Source organism: Sminthopsis crassicaudata, chromosome 3 (assembly GCF_048593235.1).
Source record: "Sminthopsis crassicaudata isolate SCR6 chromosome 3, ASM4859323v1, whole genome shotgun sequence".
Classification (NCBI taxonomy): Eukaryota; Metazoa; Chordata; class Mammalia; order Dasyuromorphia; family Dasyuridae; genus Sminthopsis; species Sminthopsis crassicaudata.
The window spans coordinates 180,870,753-180,895,666 of NC_133619.1; the positions used below are offsets into that span (position 1 = coordinate 180,870,753).

Consider the following 24,914-nt stretch of genomic DNA (forward strand, 5'->3'; position numbering starts at 1 on the left):
CATTTTAAAAAATTCAAAATTTAGAATTAAGATGTAAAAAGTCCCTTCTCAAGCAAAATATCCAAAACAACATATATCAGGCTAAGAAGAAAAAGATTATGCCATCAGGGTTCTCAACTGTTCTGCTGAGAAAACAATTACTATTGTACTACCAAATAACCTGATCTCAGAAAAATAAAAAAGATGTGATTTAAAAATTCAAAAAACGAAGTGATCAGTTCAGATAAAAAAATAAAAGCACTTTACGTGTGTTAATGCATTTGATTTTCACAACAATATTGAGGTAGATGATGTTATTATCTTTATTTTACAGATGAGGAAATCGAGGCTGGGAGAGATATTAAATGATTGGTCGAGAAATACACAACTTGTAATTGAGGTAGTATTCAAAGTCAAGGATCTTACTGATTCCAATTTCTTCACTGTCTGCACTGCACCACCACTAATCCATGGTGAAAAAAATATAAAATTAGGACCAGAAATCAAAGAACAGTGAAGAAAAGAAGTTCTATTTCACTAGAGTGATGATGCACCTAGGCTCTTGGATTTAGGGCAATCAGTGATTTTCTGATGGCAAGAAGTAGACTTCCTGCTTAGCTGCAGAAGAGATGAGCAGTCTTCCCTTTAGATGTCCCTGGAAATAAGAGGATAGGAGACTATCTCACACTATATTGAATCTGCACCACAGGGGTTACATCTGCTGCAATTGAATCTTCAGTTCTCCAAGTCTTTCTGGATGTTAGTGCTGGAGAGAAACCAAAGCAGGGATACCAACTGCATTCCACATGTCTCTATCTCTCAAGATATATTGTTCATCTGCTTCTTTTGAACACCATACCTCTTTCCTCTTCTTAAAACAATTCTCCATCAATCATTCCCAATCCTACATACACACAGACTCTCAAATTTCCCTCAGACATCCACTATTGTGCATTTTGGAAATCTTAACCTTCTTAAATAGAAGCTATGTATGTAAACTCCTTAAGGTCAGAGTTGTCTCGCTTAGTGCCTGGCATATGATAGGAGCTTGATATATTTTTGCTAATTGATGGCTTAAAATTATGTGCATGTATGCTACACAGTATAAACCTGTCTAAAGTGTCCAAAAATCAAATAGGCAAACATAATCTCCAATCCCATACAACTATATTTAATATGAAATAATATCATATGACATTATTTTAATTCCAGACACTTATGCTAAAAAAAAAAAATAAAAGATATTTGAAGAATTTCTTCAAGGTTATAGAATTTAAAGGGTTGTTTTTTTTTTTTTTGAGGAAGTTGTGTTAGTTCTGAGGAAACTTACTAAGGAAGTTAAACTCAATGTTTCCACGGTCTCTCCTAGATCTGAAATTCTATGATTTTAGGTCTTCAGGCTATTTGATAGCTTCTTGAGTAATGGTTCCAAGGACATTTGTTTTTCCCCTCATTGTAAATTTTTCTGTAGGAAGAACAGATGCCAAAGATCAAACTGATGATCTTTTCATGTTTCAAAGCAGAAAATCTTCCTGATTTCTTGAGTTATTACCTTAACAATGAAACAAGCTACTACACCCTTGATTTTATGCAAGGCATGATTGCCTTCAAAATACATTCACTAATTTTGTACAGCATTTTCCATCCTATAATCAGTGCTGAAAAATCTCAAAATCTGGTTTAATTTTTTATTTTACCTTTATTCCAGATTCACAAATTAAAAAATCTATCTCAACAACAAATTCTGTTCTCATCTTATAACAAAGGATTGTAAGCATTCAATATTTGTCTTTTTTAATCAGATATTTTTAATGTTTTAAGGAAAAATGTTTGTTTGTTTTTTTAGGCTGTGGTTAAGTGACTCGCCCAGGGTCACACAGCTAGGAAGTATTAAGTTTCTGAGACCAAATCTGAACTCAGGGTCCTCCTGAAATCAAGGCTGGTGCTCTATCCACTGCGCTACCTAGCTGCCCGTAGGAAAAATGTTTTTGCAATAACTAATACATTTTCATCTCTCTCACCACAAATAAAAAAAATTTAAAAAGTAAAAACACAAGGAGACATATAGAAAACCAGAGTTCAAATCCCACCTTACACATTGCTGTGACCTTGGATAAGTCCCTTAACCTCTGCCTCAGTTTCCTCAAGTATAAAATGGGGATAATAGTAACTATTTCCAAAGGTTCTTGTAAAAATCAAATGTATGCTTGCAAAGCTATTAGCACAATGCTTGACATATGATAAACTTTTTTAAAAATAGTTTTTATTTGTCAGAAATATGCATGGGTAATTTTACAGCATTGACAATTGCCAAACCTTTTGTTCCAATTTTTTCCCTCCTTCCCCTCCCCCCCAGATGGCAGGTTGACCAATACATGTTCAATATGTTAAAGTATAAATTAAATACAATATATGTATACATGTCTAAACAGTTGTTTTGCTGTAGAAAAAGAATCAGACTTTGAAATAGTGTACAATTAGCCTGTGAATGAAATAAAAAATGCAGGCAGACAAAAATAGAGGGATTGGGAATTCTATGTAGTGAGTGGTTCATAGTCATCTCCCAGAGTTCTTTTACTGGGTGTAGCTGGTTCAGTTCATTACTGCTCTATTGGAACTGATTTGGTTCATTTCATTGTTGAAGAGAGTCACGCCCATCAGAATTGATCATCATACAGTGTCATTGTTGAAGTGTATAACGATCTCTTGGTTCTGCTCATTTCACTCAGCATCACTTCATGTAAGTCTCTCCAGGCCTTTCTGAAATCAACCTGTTGGTTATTACAAAACAAAAATATTCATATGATAAACTTTTAATAAATGCTCATTCTTTTCTCTCTCTACTAACCTATTCCATGAGTGTTGTCCTTCAAAAGTCATGTTACAGATAATATGTTTGAAGTTTCTTCAGGTAGTTTACCAAGCACAAAAGAAAGTCAGTAATTTATTTTCTTACCTTCCATATCACTTCCTTCTTTTATCTTTCTCTTTCTCTTAGTTATGCTCCTTCTCTCCCTCCTCTATGTGAATGTTTGGAGCAACAGAACTTCCAGGAAGAGATATCCTGGAGAATGGAGCAACTAGCTTTCACAAGTCTAGAAGCCAAGGCGAAGCAGAAGTGAATGTACTGTGGTCCTCAAACTTTTTAAATAGGGGCCAATTCACTGTCCCTCAGACTGTTGGGAGGACCGGACTATAAAAACAAAAGCTCCCACTCTGTCTCCGCCCTCAGCCCATTTGCCATAGCCCGCGCACCGCATAAACGTCCTCAAGGGCTGCATCTGGCCCTCGTGCCATAGTTTGAGAACCCTGGGCTTATTTCTGCCCATTCCAACTACCGTAAGTGAGTGATTATAAGTGTCTGAGTTCTAACTGGGAGTGAACAGAAGTTGAATTGCTTGAGTTGCAAACATGAATTAGCGGAAGGTGGATTGACATTATTCAGGAACAGTCTGACATTCTCAAAGGTCCCTTGGCATAGCCCCTATCTGTGGACTTGAAATCTTCAGTATTTATACTATCGATAAAGGGTTAAGGGGAACTCATATACACAGGTTTTGAATGATTCCAGCAACTTTTCTTTAACATTTTCCAGCAACAGGGGGGTCACTACTCAAGAAGGCTCGAGACTCCACAAAAGTACTTGGAGAAATTCCTGCTGTGATTGTGCACCCACTGCCTCTTTTGCCAGAGCATCAGTTCTTATTTTGGCGGTTCGGAAGATGCAACAACACCACAAATATAAATCACGTTCTGGGTCCCTGACAAAGGTTTCCTTTATTGAAGGGGGGATTAGATTCCTTAGTGCCAGGCTCGGGTTTATCATTTTGATGCTTTGATGCCAGAAAGCAAGAGGAAAATGAAATAGAAAAATAAAAACTTCCCTGAGACGTTCTCAATGCGCTTTAGGGATAAAAATAAATTAATTGCAGAGAGAAGGGTCTAGGCAAAGATAAAAAAAGCAAGCATGAGTGCTCAAAAGCACGGAGTTCCCTCGTTTCATCGAGGACCATTTTTCCCTAAATAAATCAAAAGTTAAGCTTGCCAGAGAGAGCCCGCAGGATGGTGAAAAAGATAAGACCAGACAGATGAGAAGGCGTGGCCTAGAAGCGCTATTCTACACATGCGTGGACCAGTTGAAGTTGGACCCAACCCGCCCCCAACATTCTTTGATGACCGGAGGGGCGGGGGGAAGAGATAGTTCCTGCGCCTGCGGGTTGGGGGCGGGAAGTAAAGGAGAGGGAGGAGCTAACATTGCGCCTGCGTATTGGTGTCTATCGGCAGGAAACCTCTGGGGCCGAGGGGCGGAGATTCCGAGGCTGGGAGGCAGGGGGAGGAGTTTACTCGGGCCGCTGCCGCCCTGCCGCGCGCATTGTGCAGCAGGCGGGTCCCCGCGCGCGCGGCAGGGTCCTGGGCTCGCGCTGCTCCCAGGGATGGTGAGCAAGGCGCCGCTGTTACGTCTGCTGACTGCCGTCAACCGGAGGAGGATGAAGCTGCTAGTGGTCATCGCCTTTGTCGCCTACGTAGCCTGTAAGTGTGTGCTGGCGGGGATGGATGGAGAGCCCCCATTCATTCATTGCTGGGCACTGGTGTGGGGGGGGAGGTGGGGGAGAGCGGTGGACGAGGTTCTTGTTTCCCCTCCGGTGTAGGGAGTCCTTCTGGGCGGGGAACAGGGAGGGAGGGAGGGAGGAATGGGGGAAGTGAGTGGCAGTGCTGATGCAGGCGGTGGTGGAGCTGTGGTTGCCTACACACTGCATTCTGTGTGTGTGTATGTGTGTGAGTGTGTGTGTGTGTGAGTGTGTGTGTATGTATGTGAGTGTGTGTGTGTGTGTGTGTGTGTGTGTGTGTGTGTGTGTGTGTGTCTCGGGTGCACGTTTCTTGGGTGCAGACGCTTTTAGCCGGGAGGGTGCTTTTCCAGTTTTCTAAACCTTCCTTTACACACCTGGCGCTACCTGCTCTTCTTCCCCCTCCCTCTCCAAACCCCTTTTCTCCTCCCTCCCGGCTTTCCAGGAGGCTCGGCGGTTTTTGCTCTCTTTGGAAGTAATCTGCGAGCAAACTTCAGCCGAAACCGTCCAAGACCGTTTTAGGCCCCGTGGGGAAGAATGCAACCTGTGTGGAGTTAACCGTGAACTTGAGACATGAAGCGGGGGGGGGGAGGGGGGAGGAGATGGGAGGCGTGTCTGCATTCTGAGGGTGGTGGAGCTGGGTGCAAGTTGTAGCTAGGAGAGAGAGACGCGAAATGGGGATCATTGAGGGCCGGAAGGGATTAGATGGAGGCTTTTCTTATATTACCTGGAAGCCCTCTTTTTTTAGCGAATCTGGTGGCCACAGAGGACTTCCACTGTGGCCTCACGTTCTTCTTTTTCCTCCTCAGCATCTCCTCCCGACCCTCATCGCCCCTTAAGGAAAGAGAGTGTGTGTGTGTGTGTGTGTGTGTGTGTGTGTGTGTGTGTGTGTGTGTAAGAGTGCTAATTGTGTGTGTTGAGTGGAAGTCGAGCCGAAGAGGCTGGCAAAGCTCAGTGGCTCTGCAAGTGCTGGGTTGATGCCCTTTGGGAATCTCTCCGGATAAAAGCTTTGTTGTAGTCTAGAGAGAGTTGTGCCGCGAAAAGCCACGGAACCCCGTAACACCCGCAGCTAGTCATCGTTGTTTATTAAATAGGATAAAAATACTGTGCAGTTGGCAGAATCCACCGAGCTCCGTGTTTACACTGCGGGGGAAATTACTCAGCATTTAACTATTCTCCTGCTAAATTTTGCTCACCAAACTGCATCCTCCTTCCCTCCCTGTTCCCTCCGCCCCTCCCGAATCTCTCCCCTTCTGTTTGTAGAGGGTGCATAGTGTATCCAACCTTTTCCTTGGGTTCGGTTCACAAAATGGTTAGAGGCAGCTGCTGGAGTTACAATGTATCCAACCTTGTTCCGGGGCTTGCTTCAGTATCTGGGCTAAGCCGGCAGTGAGTGTAAAAGAAGTAACCGTGTGTGGAGCTGTTCCTGGGAGATGGGGTTCTCCGTCTGAGTAGCTCTCTAATTCGGTGCTACTTGTTAGCCTCTAGGTGCTAGCTACTAGCTGCTGGCCTAGTCCTTAAGTGGAAAAGGACCGAAAGGTGATGGGACTATTTTGAAAAGAGAGAAATCTTGAAAGGAAGAGGATTCATAGGATAGATAATGAGATAGGACTAAGTATAGAGATTGTGCTTTACCCTTCCCCCCACCCCCCCTGGTACGTGGTGGTTGTGGTTTTAGTTTGTCCTTCTTGGGGAAAGACATTCTGCTGACTTAAGAAATGACTAGAGGATTGTGTTGTTTTTTTAATTGGTGGTGATGCTGTGTGTGTTTTAGGGTACTGGAGGATGGAGAGGATTGGAGCATGACATAATTGGTTAGAAAGCATTTTATCAAAGAAAACATTATAGCACCTGCTCTTTTCCAGGCATTCATGTGGGCACTGAAGATACATATGCAAACCCATAGTACATAGTAGTCTGTAGTTCCCTTCAAGAAGAAATCACCAAGCAGTCACACAGACAGATAGGTAACTATTTACTTTCCAAGGAAGGAAGATGTTGTTCCAGGGGTGACTTCAGCTTCAGGGAAGTCCCTTTTTGTGACAGCCTCTTAGTGGATAGATTGTGATTAAATTGTGAGGTACAGGCTAAGTTCAGTGGTCCTCAAACTTTTTAAATAGGGGCCAGTTCACTGTCCCTCAGACTGTGGGAGGGCTGGACTATAGTAAAAACAAAAACTCACACTCTGTCTCCGCCCCTCAGCCCATTTGCCATAACCCGAGGGCTGCATAAACTTTCTCCTGCTGTAGTTTGAGAACCCCTGTACCCCTGTAGGAATCAGAAAGTGATGGTTGGAAGCATTTGGTCTTCACTGAGAAAGAGTAAGTCTTGGAGCTAGACTTTCAAAGATAAGAAAAAAGGTGGGACAGGAAAAGTACATTAAAAGTAAGAATTCCTAATTCACTAAGGTTTGAAAATAGAAGAGTTTAGTTGAAGAGGTAAGGCATAAGGAGTGACTGAAGAGGTTGAGCAGAGTAGGATTTTTTTTTTTTTTTTGTAAAGCACCCTATCTGGAAACATAATTGAGCTTTAGTGTGGAGGAGTAGTGTGGAGGAGTAGTATCACCAACTTTATACAAATGGAAGATTAATCTGACAATGAGGTGTAGACTAATTAGGGAAAGAGAACCTTTAAAAATAGTCAGGCTGACTTTTAGGAGGCTGTTAGTATAATTATTTCTTTAAATAATGAGGGCCCTAGATTTGGACAGTGGTGATGTAGATAGAAAAAAAAAATCAAATCTGAAATACATTTTGGAGAAATTAACAGGATTTGGCTGTGACTGTTTAATCAAAGTTGAATGAGTGAGTCAAATGACCAAGACAACTGAATTGGGAAGGCAGAATCTGATTTGGAGGAAATGATTTCAGCTTGGATATTTTGATTTGAAGGTAATGGTGAGACATCTTGATGGAAGCTCCTCTGAATACAAACATTGGCAAGCATGTGTGGCTTTTTTAATGTGAAAAGATCAGGGACTCAAACAGAAATTTGATAGCTGAGTATTATATCTTGTCTCTCGTACTTTACAATTAATAATCTGTTCTCTTCTTATATCCTTTATTAAGAGTAAAATCTTTGTAAAGTCTTCCTTGAAACCCCCCCTTCAAATAAACAAATAACATACCTAGTTTTCCTGCTCCTTTCTCATGTTTCTCCTCATCAGAGAACATGCTGTATGAGCAAAGCAGAATTGAATTAGTCCAATGGAAATGCTAGATACGCAAAATTAGAGAAGCTATCCCAAATGTTCGTATGGACTATTTATGTCTGACCAGAGCATACTGGGCTTGTGTTGGTCTGATCAGCCACAGTCAAACACATTGTAACTTGACTCTAACATAATGATGTCATTATGGTCCTATTCGAGAATGAAGGCCTGCAGCTAACCATTTCTCCTTTGAGATATTCAGTGTTCCATATCTTTTTGCTTCAGTGATTCTTTTGATTCACACTAATCTCTTCCTGTCTTGACTTTCCATGATACTTATGTACTGGTTTCCTAAGCCTGTCAAGGTTTGGCCCACCTTCTCCCTTGAATCGTTTCTATCATTTTTTGGAGGCAATCACAGTGACTTGTTTGGAGATACACAGCTAAGTAACTGAGGCCAAATTTGAACTCAGGGTTCATGACCCCAGGGTTAATGCTTTCTACATTGTACCATCTAGCTGCCCCATACTACATGTGTTTTTCAGCACTCATGTCCTCTGTGGAAAGGGTGACAGATTTTTTTTTTCCTCCTAAGGGGCAAAGCTTTATTGCAATATAACACCATTACAAAGCACACTGAATTGTAAGGGAATTCAGTAAAGAAACAGAAGCAAGGAGATACACTTATACAGCTTTCAATCAGATATGCTAATTCTATGACTCAAGGTTAGGTCAGGAAGTAATCTCCAGATGAATTGAGGATGGTCTCTGAAATTTGATTGTCACTGAGGAGATCATCAGTCAACAATGGACTGGGTATAGGTGTTTCCTGAGGCAGACTCCAAAACTAAAAGTTTTAGGGTTTCATATTACATCATTTTCCCCCCTCAAGCAATCATTCTCAAATTCATTTGGGACAAAGGGATGGAGGTCTCATCTTTTGAAGCTGCTCCTTGCTGACAAGGGAGGTAAAGCTGTCCTTGCCCAGTGGGGGTCCAGACTGAGAAGGGGAGGTAAAATGGCAGCAGCATTCAGTGAGGTGCTGAGTGTCAGAATCAGTTAGTAAATGGTATTCAGGGTGAACAAATAGTTTGAAGTTCATAGCTTGGAGCCTTGAGGAAACACATCTTACAAGTAGATTAAAAATGCAGGGGCGAAATAGGAGCGATAATTTAGAGATAGAATTAGTAGGGACAATAGCCAGGAACCCCACCCAGAGGAAGGCTGGGGTGGGCCGAAGATGAGGCTATCATGAAGGCCTCATCCAGACAGCTTTTCTTAGGATAAATACCCCAAATCCCCACTCTCCTCTCCTTGAAGGGGTGACGGCAGTATCTGAAGCAGTGGCATTATACACAGTGAAAGGAGCATTCAGATGACCCAGGGTGCAAAGTTACATATCTGTAAAGGTGTTAAGCATTGGGTAGAGAGGATTACATGCAGAGTGGAAATAATAATTAATCTTAAATGGGTTTGATCTCTTTTAGCAAAAACCAGAGCCTTCAAGGAAGACTTTTACCCAATTAGTAAAGGTGACAACAAAAACCAATAAGCAGTTTGAAGCCCCTGGCATATATGTAAAAGCATTCTAGTTAAAAAAAAAAAAAAAAAAAAAAAAAAAAAATCTGTAAAATCTACTAGGCCTTCCCTAAATATGTAGCCCTCTTCCAGATAGTTTTCAGGATGGGGGTTTTAGCAGCCCTTTCACAAACTGGGCACATTTGATAGATCTATTTAATTATTTCTCCTAGCTTGTAAAAGTGAAAATAGGTTTCAAAAGATTTGGAAAGCAGGGTTTTTTTTTGTTTTGTTTTGTTTTGTTCAAGTGAGTATGAAGAAGCTTCAAGAAAGGTGGTATAGAAGCATTATGAGTGCATTTGCCAGAAAATTTTTGGAATAGATATTCTACAATTATTACCTTTCTGGCAAGAAGACAAAGGAGAGTCAGGTTAAAGTTATTCCCCTGGGAGGACAGGTAGCTAGTACAAATGGGGTTGTATCCAGGGTGGAGATGGTAACATTTGTGAAAAGGGCCTTTGCAAATAATGCATCAGGGGTGACAGGTTTTCACTTCCTGTTTCATGTTGTCCTTAAAGAGATACATAACCTTTTTTAAATTTCTTTTTTTAGGGATTTTTAATTACTAGCTGCAGAGAAACAAAAGTTTTAAAATTAAAAGTCTTAGACTTCATTAGTACATTATTTTTCTGGTCTCTAAAGAAGCTGATCTAACTCCTAGTCACTCTTCTTCAACTAACATCTTGAACTGGGTGTCCTGTAGATGACTTAAAATTTATTTTGTCCTAAACTAAACTCATTATCTTTCTCTCCCTACTCACCTCCCAACTTCCCTTTTACCATGTGGGTATCTTTCAGTTACTCAGATTTGCAATGTAGTTTTTATCATCAATCCTCACTCTCTCACCTCACTGTACACAATCTGTTACCAAATCCTTTTGATTTTACCTTCTTTTGTCTGCCTCTGCCACCACTGATGAAGATCAGAATAGCACCATCTTTGCACAAGACTATCCATCTCCCCAACTCTTCAGCATTTTTCATTACCTGTTCCTTATGCCTGGAATTCTCTCTCTCTCTCTCACATCTCTCTTCACTTGGCTTTCTTGTTTTTCAGGCCCCAGCTAAAATTATACCTTCTGCAAGAAGCTTTTGTCAATATCCCTTTAATGTGAGCGCTTTCCATATGAGATTGTCTTCAATTTATCCTGTTTGTTGTTTATAGATGATTGTTTGAGTGTTGTCTCCTCTACTGGAATGTGAATTCCAATTGGACTGTGAGCAAGGGTTACTATTTACCTTTCTTTATATGCTCCATATTTTGCACAGGGTCTGGCAATGGTTAATAAATGCTTTTTGAGTTTCTCTGGTTCAGTTTCTGGTCTTTACTTTGTCCAATCAATCAAACATTTATTAAACATTAATAAGTGCTGGTAAGAGCTCTATTCCAGATGTGTGGGAGCTAGAAATTTTAGAAAAGTTTTGTTGGATAATTTGCTATATCCAGCTACAAAAATAAGTTCATTAAAGAGCTACAAGCATGGTACTTTGTAAGAGGCTCATGGGGAGGAAGTTCACAGCTGAGAAAGTGGTATGAGAGCCTTATTATTTGTGAGTGAGTGAGAGAGAGAGAGAGAGAGAGAGAGAGAGAGAGAGAGAGAGAGAGAGAGAGAGAGAGAGAGAGAGAGAGAGATGGGAGGGAGGGTAGAAATCAGAGAAATCATCTTAAGAGGGAATGCCTTTTATTTAAGCTTTCAAAAATGATTTGTAATTCAGTGGTCAGAATTGGGCTTTGCTTGCTAAAAGGTGTTAAACAGTGTGAAACCACTGAAATTTTTAAAAATAATAATAGTATTATTATAGATATCTTTTGCTTTATACAGAGTACATTTCTCAATGTAACACTCCCTCTCTTGGAAAGCTATTTATTGTTTTATACTGATAGCTTTTTATTTTTCAAAATCTATAAGATAGTTTTCAACATTCACCCTTGTAAAATCTTGTGTTTAAAATTTTTCTCCCTCCTCTCCTCTTCCTTAGACAGCAAGCAATCCAATATAGATTAAACATGTGCCATTCTTCTAAATATATTTCCACATTTATCATGTTGTGCAAGAAAAATCAGATCAAAAGAAAAAAAATGAGGGGGGGGGGACAAGCAAGCAAACTACAAAAATGAAAATACTATGTTGTAATGCATAGCCTATGGGCCTCTCTTTGAATGCAGATGTCTCTGTTCATCATTAGTCTATTGAAATTGCCCGGAATCCCCTCATTGTTGAAAAGAGTCATGTCCATCAAAAGTGATTGTCACATAATCTTGTGGTTCCTGTGTACAATGTTCTCTTGGTTCTACTCATTTCACTTAACATCAGTTCATGTGAATCCCTCCAGCCTTTCTGAAATGATCCTGCCGATTGGAACAATAGTATTTATTACATTCATATACCATAACTTATTCAGCTATTCCCTAGCTGATAGGCATTCACTCAGTTCCAGTTCCTTGTCACTATAAAAAAGGCAGCTACAAACATCTTTGCAGGAGTGGATCCTTTTTCCTTTTTACTTATGTCAAAGAGATACAGACCCAGTTAGAGACACTGCTGGATCAAAGGTATGCATAATTCAGTAGCCCTTTGGGCATAGTTCCAAATGGGAGAACTATTTACTTTAAAAAAAATTTTTTTTTTAAAAGAGAGGGAGAACAATTCAGTAAAATTAACTAACAAATGGAAAAAAGTCTAACCTATAGTTAAATGCATCACATATATACACCTTACATTCTGGTTCCTTTGTATCTTTCTAATCTTACATTTGAATCCTTTTCATGCATTTTATTATCAGCAAACTGTCCTCATTGCTATTTCTTGATCAATAAACTCTAACTCTTACCTTTCCACTGGTTCTCTTCCATGCCTGGAATGTTCTCTCCTGTTTTAGTCTGACTTTTGGATTCCTTGACTTCTTTCAAGATTGCCCAAATCTGACCTTTTATAAGAGACATTTTTTAATTGCCCTTCTCTTTCTCCCCTTTGTGCCTTCCCTTTGAGATTACTTCCCATTTTCTTAAATGATGTACGTATATGGTGTGTATATATATATATATGGTGTATGTATATTACTTATTATTATTATTTATTTATTGGTATATGTATATGGTGTATGTATATTACTTCCCATTTTCTTAAATGGTGTATGTATATGGTGATTATCCAGAACTCCTCATCCCCCAGAATATGAACTCCTTGAAGCCAGAGAATGTTTTTTACCTTTTTTGTTATCCCTAGTGTTTAGCATAATACCTAACACAAATGCTTGTTGGCTAATTTTATAGCTTTACCTCTGTGGATTAGAGGGGCCAAGCTTAGTTATTGTAATTTTATAATATTCTTTTTTTATTGTTTTCTTGTCCTTATTTACATTTGTACAGTTGTAATAGTAAGTATTGCTTTCCTGTTTCTGTTTCATTTTGCTTTAGTTCTTATAAATCTTTTCATGTGTCTCTATATTAATCATTTCATGATTTCTTACAGGCTGTTGAAAATTTTGGAGCATTTTCCTTGTGAAGGCCTGTTATATTATTTCATTTGTCTGAACTGGAAGTAGTGAGGGCCTACACTAGGGTGGTTACAGCAGGAATAGGAAGGAATTAGGGGATTGAATGAAGTTTCTGTGGGAGAGCAATTAGAGAAAGCTAAGAAATTCAACTGAAAAGTCTTAGAATAGTATCTATCCTTGAATCCCCAAGGGACAGGGAAGAATAGATAGAAAAATAGAAGTAACTTAGAGATTATGTGAATTGGAAATCAAGAGGGTATTTTGCTGATCTCATGATGTCTAGTACTGGGAAGGAGACTAAAAAGTTACCTAATGGCTATGAGAATTGGTGATTAAAAGTTCATCTCTTCAAAGAGTGACTTCAGTAAATTGAGAGAGAGACGATAGAAGTCATATTACCTGGAATTAAGGAGAAAGCAGTTTAGGAAGGAAGTGAAGGCATTGAGTATAGATGACTTTTTCCAAAAAAAATTGATTATTAAACAGGAGAGAAATGGAATCATTGATGAATAAGATTGAAGGGTCAGAGGAAGATATATATATATATATATATATATATATATATATATATATATATATATACATATATATGTATGTGTGTGTATGAGATTGTGTGTATGTATGTATGTGTGTGTGTGTGTGTGTGTGTGTGTATATATATATATATATATATATATATATATATATATATATATATATATATATATATATATATAGTTATTTATTTTTTGTTATAGCTTTTTGTTGACAAAACATATGCATGGGTAATTTTTCAACATTGACTCTTGCAAAAACTTCTGTTTCAACTTTTCCCCTCCTTCCCTCCACCTCCTCCCCTAGATAGCAGGTAGTCCCATACATGTTAAATATATTAAAGTACATGTTAAAAACACTATATATATACATATTTACTCAGTTATCTTGCTGCACCAAAAAAAATCAGATTTAGAAAGAAGGTAAAAATAACCTGAGAAGAAAAACAAAAATGCAAGCAAATAATAACAGAAAGAGTGGGAATGCTATGTTGTGATCCATACTCATTTCCCAATGTTCTTTCATTGGGTATAGCTGGTTTTGTTCATTACTGATCAATTGGAACTGATTTGGATCCTCTCATTGATGAAGATAGCAACTTCCATCAGAATTGATCCTCATATAGTATTGTTGTTGAAGTATATAAAAATCTCCTGGTTCTTCTCATTTCACTTAGCATCAGTTCATGTAAGTCTCTCCAAGCCTTTCTGTATTCATCCTGCTGGTTATTTCTTACAGTACAGAAATAATATTCCATAACATTCATATATCACAGTTTACTCAGCCATTCTCTAATTGATGGGCATCTATTCAGTTTCCAGTTTCTAGCTATGAAAAAGGCTGCCTTTTTCCTTTCCCCTCTTTAATATCTCTTTGGTATGTAAGCCCAGTAGTAACACTGCTAGATCAAAGGGTATTGAACAGTTTGATAACTTGAGTATAGTTCCAAATTGCTCTCCAGAATGGTTGGATCCGCTCACAACTCCACCAACAATGTATCATTGTCCCAGTTTTCCCACATCCCCTCCAACATTAGTCATTATATTTTCCTGTCATCTTAGCCAATCTGAGAGGTGTGTAGTGGTATCTCAGAGTTATCTTAGTTTGCATTTCTCTGATCAATAATGATTTGGAATATCTTTTTGTAAGAATTAGAAATAGTTTCAATTTCTTCATCTGAAAATTGTCTGTTCATATCTTTTGACCATTTATCAATTGGAAAATGGCTTGATTTCTTATAAATTGGAGTCAATTCTCTATATGTTTTAGAAATGAGGCCTTTATCAGAGTCTTTAACTGTAAAAATGTTTTTCCAGTTTATTGATTCCCTTTTAATCTTGTCTGCATCAGTTTTGTTTGTGTAAAAGGTTTTTAACTTCATATAATCAAATTTTCCTGTTTTGTGATCAGTAATGATCTCTAGTTCTTCTTTGGTCACAAATTCCTTCCTTCTCCACAGGTCTGAGAGGTAAACTATTCTATGTTCTTCTAATTTATTTATAATCTCATTCTTTATCCCTACATCATGAACCCATTTTGATCTTATCTTGGTATATGGTATAAACTGTGGGTAAGTACCTAGTTTCTGCCATACTAATTTCCAATTTCCCCAGCAGTTTTTCTTAAATAGTGCATTCTTATCCCAAAAGTTGGGGTTCTTTGGGTTTGTCAAACACTAGATTGCCATAGGACTATTTTGTCCTGTAACGTATTCCACTGATCAACTAGTCTATTTCTTAGCCAATGCCAAATGGTTTTGGTGACTGCTGCTTTATAATATAGTTTTAGATAGGGTTCAGCTAGGCCACTTAATTTGATTTTTTTTTTTCATTAGTTCCCTTGAAATTCTTGCAGATGTTGTTATTTTTTTCTAGGTCATTAAAACAGTTCCTTGGGTGTCTGATTGGTATAGTACTAAATAGATTAGTTTAGGTAGTATTGTCATCTTTATTATATTTGCTCCGCCTATCCAAAAACACTTAATATTTTTCCAATTGTTTAGATCTGACTTTATTTGTATGGAAAGTGTTTTATAATTTGGCTCATATAGTTCTTGACTTTCCTTTGGCAAATAGATTCCCAAATATTTTATGATATCAACAGTTATTCTAAATGGAGTTTCTCTTTGTATCTCTTGCTGTTGGATTTTTTTGGTGATGTATAAAAATGCTGAGGATTTATATATCCTGCAACTTTGTTAAAGTTGTGGATTTTTTCTAATAACTTTTTAGTAGAATCTCTGGGGTTCTCTAAATACACCATCATATCATCTGTAAAGAGTAATGATTTGGTTTCCTCATTACCTACTCTAGTTCCTTTAATCTCTTTTTCATCTCTTATTGCCAAAACTAGCATTTCTAATACAATATTAAATAGTAATGGTGATAGTGGGTAACCTTGTTTCACTCCTTATTTTCTTGAGAATGGTTCCTTTTATCACCATTACATATGATGCTTATTGACGGTTTTAAATAGATGCTACTGACTATTTTAAGGAAAGGTCCATTTATTTCTATACTCTCTAATATTTTTTAATAGGAATGGGTGTTGGATTTTATCAAATGCTTTTTCTGCAACTATTGAAATGATCATATCGTTTTTGTTAATTTGGTTATTGATACATTTATGTTAATAGTTTAGAGGAAGATATTTTTAAGATTATGAGAGATCTAAGGTAGACCTGGATGTTATTCCTGTCTTTGGCATTTACTACATTTGCAGCTTTTGACATGGTATTTAACTCCAAGGGCCTCATTTTTTTGTGTGTGTGTGATGAAGAATTAAGACTAGATAACTTTTTGAAATGTCTTCCAGTTCTGCAGCATATTATCTTATGGTTGTTTGACCCATGTTTGTTGACAGTTGGGAAAGAACCTGTAGAGCAGGAGTTCTCAAACTATGGCGGGGCCAGATGCAGCTGGCTGAGGACTTTTATGTGGCCAGCTGGGTTATGGCAAATGGGCTGAGGGGCGGAGACCGAGTGGGAGCTTTTGTTTTTACTATAGTCCGGCCCTCCAACAGTCTGAGGGACAGTGAACTGGCCCCCTATTTAAAAAGTTTGAGGACCACTGCTGTAGAGGAAGAGAGATTATTGACTGTATAACAGGGGATGTGACTCCTAGAGTAAAGCCCTGGAAGAGTAAAAGTGGGTGGGAGTAAGCATACAAGTAAAGGAATTGTCTTTATAGGGATACTAGTTACTCATCTTTTTGAAATTTATTTCCCTTCTAATCTTGTTTGCATTAGTTTTGTTTGTGCAGAAACTTTTTAATTTGATGTAATCAAAATTTTCTATTTTGTGATCAATAATGGTCTCTAGTTCTCCCTTGGACACAAACTCCTTCCTCCTCCACAAGTCTGAGAGGTAAACCATCCCATGTTCCTCCAATTTATTTATGATTTCGTTCTTTATACCTAAATCTTGGACCCATTTTGATCTAATCTTAGTATGTGGTGTTAAATGTGGGTCCATGCCTAGTTTCTGCCATACTAATTTCCAGTTTTCCCAGCAGTTTTTGTCATATAATGAATTCTTATCCCAAAATTTGGGATCTTTGGGTTTGTCAAACACTAGATTGCTATTTTTATTCACTATCTTGCCCTGTGAACCTAACCTATGCCACTGATCAACTAGTCTATTTCTTAGCCAATACCAAATGGTTTTGGTTACTGTTGCTTTATAATACAGTTCTAGATCAGGTACAGCTAGGCCACCTTCACTTAATTTTTTTTTCATTACTTCCCTTGAAATTCTCGACCTTTTGTTGTTCCATATGAATTCTGTTGTTATTTTTTCTAGGTTATTAAAATAGTTTCTTGGAAGTCTGATTGGTATAGCACTAAATAAATAGATTAGTTTAGGGAGTATTATCATGTTAATTATATTCGCTTGGCCTATCCAAGAGCACTGAATGTCTTTCCAATTATTTAAATCTGACTTTATTTTTGTGGCAAGTGTTTCGTAGTTTTGCTCATATAATTCCTGACTCTCCTTTGGTAGATATATTTCCAAATATTTTATATTATCAACCGTTATTTTGAATGGAATTTCTCTTTGTATCTCTTGCTGTTGGATTGTGTTGGTAATGTATAAAAATGCTGAGGATTTATGTGTATTTATTTTGTATCCTGCGACTTTGCTAAAATTCTGAATTATTTCTAATAGCTTTTTAGCAGAGTCTTTCGGGTTCTCTAAGTATACCATCATGTCATCTGCGAAAAGTGATAATTTGATTTCCTCATTTCCTACTCTAATTCCTTGAATCTCTTTCTCGGCTCTTATTGCCGAGGCTAGAGTTTCTAGTACTATATTGAAAAGTAATGTTGATCCATCAATTCTCCATCAATTGGAGAATCGTTCTGTAAGTTATGGTATATGAATGTTATGGAATATTATTGTTCTGTAAGAAATGACCAACAGGAGAAATACAGAGAGGCTTGGAGAGACTTACATCAACTGATGCTAAGTGAAACAAGCAGAACCAGAAGATCATTATACACTTCAACAATGATACTGTATGAGGATGTATTCTGATGGAAGTGGATATCTTCAACATAGAGAAGAGCTAATCCAATTCCAATTGATCAATGATGGACAGAATCAGCTACATCCAGAAAAAGAACACTGGGAAATGAGTGTAAACTGTTATTTTTACCTTCTGAATCCAATTCTTCCTGTGCAACAAGAAATTCGGTTCTACACACATATATTGTATCTAGAATATATTGTAATATATTTAACATGTATAAGACTGCCTGCCATCTGGGGGAGGGGGTTGGGGGAGGAAGGGAAAAAATCTGAACAGAAGTAAGTGCAAGGGATAACGTTGTAAAAAATTACCCATGCATATGTACTGTCAAAAAAAAAAGTTATAATTATAAAATAAAAGAAAAATTAAATAAAAAAAAAAGAAACAACTGCTCAGAAAACAGAAAAAAAAAAGAAATTTATTTATCTAAACATATTTACATATGTACATTAGGAAAGATAGGTGGAGAATGGATTGGAGAGGAAAGAAACTCTTAGGTTAATAATCCAGGTGAAACAGGCTGAATATCTGAACTAGGATTATGACAGCAGAAACAAGGAATTGTATGTGAGAGATGCTGTGGAAGAAATGGCAAGATTTAGTAAGTGACTGGGTATTTGAGATGAAGGAGAGTATATGATCTTGGGCAAGTCACTTAAGTTCCCAATGTCTTTGTAAAATGAAGGGCCTTGAAATGATTGTACTCAATTTGGATTTATGTTATTAAGTTATTTTTTCAGTCATGTATGACTCTTCATATAGTATTTCCTTGGTAGCTACTAGAATGTTTTGTCATTTCCTTTTCCATTTCATTTTACAGATGAGAAAATGTAAACAAACAGGGTTAAGTGATTTGTCCACGGTCACAAAGCTAGTTAAGTGTCTGAGACCAGATTTCTCTTCCTACTTCAGACCAGGCTCTTAATTGAATCACCTAGCTGCCCTTCAATAATAAAGCATTTTATTTAACTCCTTTATAATGTGATAAACTGGAGGTGGGGGTGCTAGGGAAGGGGATAGATTATTAATAGACAAAACTAGCTCTGCCCTCATAGAGTCTGCATTCTAATGAGAGAAGAAAATACATTAGGGGAATCTCTAAAAACAGATAGTGAAGGTCTGGTGAGGCAAAAACTCTAAAGTCCTCTTATGATCTATTAAATAATGAAGTTCTGTGTAGCAGTGATCTAATGTGTAATCATGTGACTGAGATGGGTAAGGAGTGGAGAATTTATGTCCCAGTTATCCTCATCATAAATATTTTGAGTCTTGGAGGATGATGGCAGGCAATAGAATGAAGAGGAAATTGTGAACCAGATGGTAAAAGTCAGTAGGCTACAAAAGTAACAATGGGGAATGGATGTTATAAATAGACTGGATAAACTTCAAAAAGGGATAAGTTACTGGGAGATGTGGGTAGAGGAAATGGACTGGATGTGTCAGTGGAGTTTGCCATTCCTTCTTCCTATTTCTTTGTGTCTAGGGATGAGAAGTGCCAGGAGGAACATCCTTTATAAGCAGTATCCTCCAGGGACAGCTAATATTGAGGGGGAAAGCAAGTAGCTAGAAAAATTGGAGAATCTGGTAGAATTTGAGAATGAGGGGTACAGAGACTGAGTAGGTCCTGGGTAATAGTTGAGGAGATAGGTAGAAAAGATTGAAATACACTCAAATGAGAGTTTAATAATTCCTTAAAATTTAAGAAAGTAAGAATGGATGACTAATGGCCTCTTGGAAGTTGAAGGGAAACGTTCTGGCAGAATTTGGAGGATAGGGAAACTTAGAGTTAACTTAATCACAAAGTTCTGAGAAAGAACTATGGAATCCTGTTAGAGTTGCTGCTTTTGTCTTGATTGCAGGTTAGGTTTATGGGGCTTCCTGAGATAGGAGAAGCTAGTAGCCTTATCCCAAGCATACTGTTAAACAATTCTCTAATCTTCTCTCCTCCCCCCCCCCATCCCACCTCTGAGGGGTTCTTCTGTTTTCTTTTCCCCAGGGTCCTTTATTGTTTCCAAAGTGCTTTTTACAAATATTATCTGATCACATAAAGCCCTGGGGCTTATAATTATTTTTATACCCATTTTATAGATGAGGAAAATGTAGGCAGAAAGAGATAAAATAATCTTACTGGTAGTAAGTATTTAAGGCTAGGTCTTTCTGACTTCAGGCATAGCTCCCCCACTCAATTCTTTCTCTGGTGTTACTTTGCAGCCTCCTAAAGGGAACTTAGAAAGTTCTGATCCAGTAGTTTCCCAACTTGTGAACTACAGGTTCCTATTGTTACAGAACAGGTTCCTAAATATACATACATAAACACACACACATACACTGTCAATTTGGTACCTATATAAATCCAAGAAAATACAGTGTAGCATGCTGTTCTAAACCATGAATGCTTCCTATTGGTTGAATGAAATTATCTCAGTTATATAGAAACTGCTATTTTTTTTCAGTTGTTTGTAAGTGTTGTGGTCCTTGAAGTACAAAATCATTTAAAAGAATTACTGAATTCATAGCCATTTTAAATCACTAAATATTTATTATTCACTGGATACTGATAATATGATGGTATTAGTATGGAGGTCTTCAAGGTTTTTATATATAAAGGAGACTATATATATATATATTCAAAATGGTTGGGAACCACCAACCTCCTTTTAGAGAAGGAAAAACTTAGGTTTCTCTGAATGTAAGTGACTTGCCCAAGTCAGGCAGGTAAAAAAGTAGTAAAATCAGAATTCCAATTCAGGTTTGCTGACTCCAAATCTACTAGGTTTCTCTCTCATCTCTGGAGATGTCTTATTTATCTTTGTATCTGTTTCAGGTTCTACTACCTTAGTGCTACTACCCAGTGGGTATTTAAATAAATGTTTACCTAATAAATGAATAAGTCAAAGGCTGAAGGATTTCCTAGGAGAGTACATTTACATCTCAGTCAGATTCCAGCTTAGTGCCTCATTCTCATAGTATATCCTACTTCACAGAAGAAAGTCACATTAGGTTCTATTCCCTGACATTTAGCCCTGGAACATAGATTTCCTTGTGTTAGTCTCAGATTGTTTCATATACATTTTTTCTCAGTTCTGCTTCAGAGCAAGGCATAAGCCTCATGCCATTTTTCTATTCCCATTGCATCTATGACAAGTATGTAGTAGGCACATATTTGGAACTCGCTTAGTAGCATTTGGACTGAGGAATAAAAGATGCAGTGTCCGGACTCTCCCAGTTTTCCTCTAATTGGTTCAGAATATTCCTTTCCACTAGCTTGTTCATAACATTGAGTCTTGTTCATAACATCGGGTCTCTGGCATTCCAATGTGCTAATTATGTCCAAATTCTATTAGAAGAAAACAATTTGATTGCCTCATAGCATCTATAATGGAATTTTATCTGTAGCACTTTTTTTCTTAAATAAAAAAAATGTAATCTAATAGATTTTGATTTTAATTTATTAGTCTTTTTGTTTTTGAATCATTCTCATTTCTAAATATATACTCACCCCCCTCTTCTATTCAGCAATCCATCCTTTATAACAAAACTGAATAAAAGAAGAAAAAACAAACCCCAGCCAAACTAACCCCATCTCTGCAAAGAAGGGAAGGAGTAAATTACTCCTTGTTCTCTTTCCTCTTTCTGTTATTATCTCCTGACCTCGACTAGTTACTTTTTATTTTTCTTCTTTTTGAACCTAGTTAAGACTTGAAATTAGCAGAAATCCAGGCTTGGTTCCCTTCTCTCTTGTTTACAAGAAAATCTTCCAAACCTATGCATAAACTTTGTTCACTTTAAAGGAACATATGACTTGTATAAACAAATGTATATCTGTATGCATTAGATTTTAGGGCTTAGTCTGTTAATTTTCCATTATGCATAATAATGGAAATAGGTCTCTAGATAATCTAAAGGAATATTTGGCTTTATAATGCATTATAAGTTTTGAAACTGCAGATGAACTTTTTATATTATGTTTAGTTCATTAAAATAAACTTATTCCTTGAGTACACACCAGCTGACTGCAGAGAACATTCAGGTATAAACTAGATGGCATCTAGGATTTAAAAAAAAAATGCCATGGATAATCTACAAAGCATATAGAGAACCTAGATATAAGTTATAGAGATTTAATTCATCTGGGTTATATTTTTTTAAAATGGTTATTAAGAGTATTATAAATGCTAAAATCAATTTTTAAGAATTTATGAAAGAAGAAACTATACATTGTAGAGGGCTGAAACTTTGAAGAAGTATACTTGAAACAAGGATACTTACAACAAGGTGTTAACTCAGTGGAATTGATGAGATGATGGTTCTTTAGTATACATATACTTACTGTGTTGCATGGTGGTGTTATGGTTCTCTAGTTCACACATAATCAGTATGCTGTAATGATGTAATTACACTAAAGTATATAAGGGCTGAGAAAGACTAGAAATGAGATATTCCATTTTTGACCATCTTCCTGGTGTGTCTCTTGCCTCCTGCACTCCTTCACTAAGATCAAGACTGGGTCAGACTGTGACAGACACAGACTATAAAGGAGAAAGACTGTGAAGGAGACAATAAAGACTCTACACTCTGTTCCTGACTATTCTTGAGACCAAGGCTCGTTCGAAAGACTTTCAGAAAGCTAACCCGAACATTTTAGTATACCTTCAGAGAAATAATTGTTAAATGAAGATATATATAGTATAATTATTGTATGTCTGTGTATATGTATCAAATGATGGCTCTCTAATATGGAGTGGGTAGGGAGGGATTCAGTTTGGAACTTAATGTATAAGCAAAATTAAAATTTAAAAAATAAAGAACTCTAGTTGAAACCAGAGAAAACAGAGCTGGAAAGATGAAGTAGTTTACCCAAGGAGAAGAGGAAGGAAATAAATATTTACTTATCACCTACTATGTGCCAAATAAGACTAAATGTTTTACGGTTATCATCTCATTGAATCCTTACAATAAGCTTGTGAAGCAGGTGCCCATACTTGCCCAGAGTCATGCTGCTAATTAAGTGTCTAAAGCTGGATTTGAATTCAGATTGTGACTCCAGACCCTAGAGCTTATCCACCTAACTGAGTTATACTGGTCTTAAATAAACAAGAATTGTAGCTAATCCAGGATATTTGACTACTTCTTTTGTACAATTAAATCAATCCTCCTTCTTTTCCACATTATAGCTCTTGATGTGAGTACTAGTGTCTAAAATAGCACTAATGTTCGTAGTTTTCAGGATATATGCATATAGTTGCACTTTTCATATTACATACAGTTTTATACTAATCTCTAACTGTCATTTATACACAGGCTCTGCCAGTGACTGTCATACTCATTAAAAAAACAAAGATCTAAGTTGCCAAGGGTAGCAAAGATTTTGGGCTTGAAAGCTCATGATTGTGAGCCAGCTCTGTAGGATTATTTCTCTCTAACTTTGAAGAAAAGAAGGGGAGAGGAATCAGAAGAGGGTAATGCTTCTTGATTGCAAAGAACAGACAGTTAAAATGGACCGTGGAGTCCCCAGTTTATGGAAATGCAAGGTCCTAGTGGAATCTAGATCATGGGATTGATGGTTAGGATAAGCACAACATACAAAATCTTTTTAACAGTAAAGTACTAGGTCAGCTATTATTATTAATCTTTGAGCTATTGGAGATGCCTGAAAAACAGAGGGAAATAGTGAATGAAAACAATGAACCCTGTAATCCTTGGGCTCTTGGTGAACCAAAGGGTTGTTGCTCTAGAGCCAGAAGAATCTCAGAGGCCATTTGATCCATTTTACAGATAAAGAAACTGAAGCCCAAGTTTTTGAGGTCATATAGGTAGGAAGACCAACTCTTACTGCCATAGTACTATACCGCTTCACCTTGTTGCCCTTCTAGAGTCTTAAGGATTTAAGTTGAAATTCAGCCTCAGACGTTTAGTAGCTGTATGACTCTGGGCAAATCACTTAACCCTGTTTGCCTTACTTCCTCATTGGTAAAATATTCTGAAGAAAGAAATGGGAAACCATTCCAGTGTCTTTGCCAAGAAAACTCCAAATAGAATCATATAATAATAGTCAGACATAACTAATGACTAGACAACAATATTAATAATAAAGTAATGAGCGCTGTCCCAATCCTGGAACCTACACATAGAAAAGGAAGTTGGTTCCTGCTATCAATCAGAAGGATTCCTCTTCAGCTGTGGGTTGGACCAGATGGCTTCATACATACATGTAGGTTCTTTAATCTTCCTGTAAAGCCAGCACTAATGATTCATGGCATGAGAGTAAACATAGATTCAAAAAAAGGTTGTTTGTTGGTTTTTTTTTTCCTTTGAAACATGAGCCTCCGATAGGTCCTTCCTACTTAGCTTGAAAGAGTAAAGGTCTAGGAATGGACAGCACACATGTGACCATCCAAATGACCAAATCAAAGAAATTTATCATAGTCTGACAAATTTTTTTAAATGCAGAAACTTTTATAAATTATTAAAATCATGGAGAAGTTTTAGTCTGTATGTTTTAATCAGTGTAGCCACACTGATGTTATAAGGCCTCTAAATGATTCTGTGAATAGAGGGCAGAACAGTGAATCAAAACATCTGAATTCGAATTCTACCTCAAAAACAAATTGTGTGAGACCCTGGGAATGTTATTTATTATCTTCTGCCTTTAGTTCCCTCATCTGGAATATGGGGATTTTAATTTTACCTACTACACAAAATTGGGAGGACCAAATAAGGCAGTATTATATAAAGCATTTTGTAAAACACAAAATACTCCATAAATGCTGGATGTTATCAAATATAACCTTATACAAAATCTTTTTTGATAAAATCACTAAACCTTAATGTGTTGAAGTATCAAACTTGCAATGGACTTGACTTTTGGCACTTGGGGCAAGCCACTACACTGTAGTTTTTCTCATCTGTACTTTATAAGATATTTGTGAGGTTCCAATGCGTTACTTGAAGCCATAAGATATCATGTAAGTATCAAATGATATTATTACCTTTAAGGGTACATTTTCTTTGACAAAACTTTTCCCTTTCAATTTTCCAGTGGAAAGACTGATTAAATTGTTTAGCTAGAAAAAATATTTT

General features: G+C 37.2%; 1 protein-coding gene across 4 annotated transcripts in view; it reads left to right on the forward strand.

The window, feature by feature from the left end:
- The first annotated feature begins 4,313 nt into the window (after window positions 1-4,313).
- The window catches only part of UXS1 (UDP-glucuronate decarboxylase 1), a 143,362-nt gene continuing 122,761 nt past the window's right edge, over window positions 4,314-24,914 (forward strand). The window contains exon 1 of one of the 4 annotated variants that reach the window (XM_074299681.1): window positions 4,314-4,509. In XM_074299681.1, coding sequence (XP_074155782.1) covers window positions 4,413-4,509 — 97 coding nt within the window. In that variant the 5' untranslated portion in view covers window positions 4,314-4,412. The remainder of the gene's footprint in view (window positions 4,510-24,914) is intronic. The other 3 variants (XM_074299678.1, XM_074299682.1, XM_074299683.1) reach the window with 3 other exon arrangements.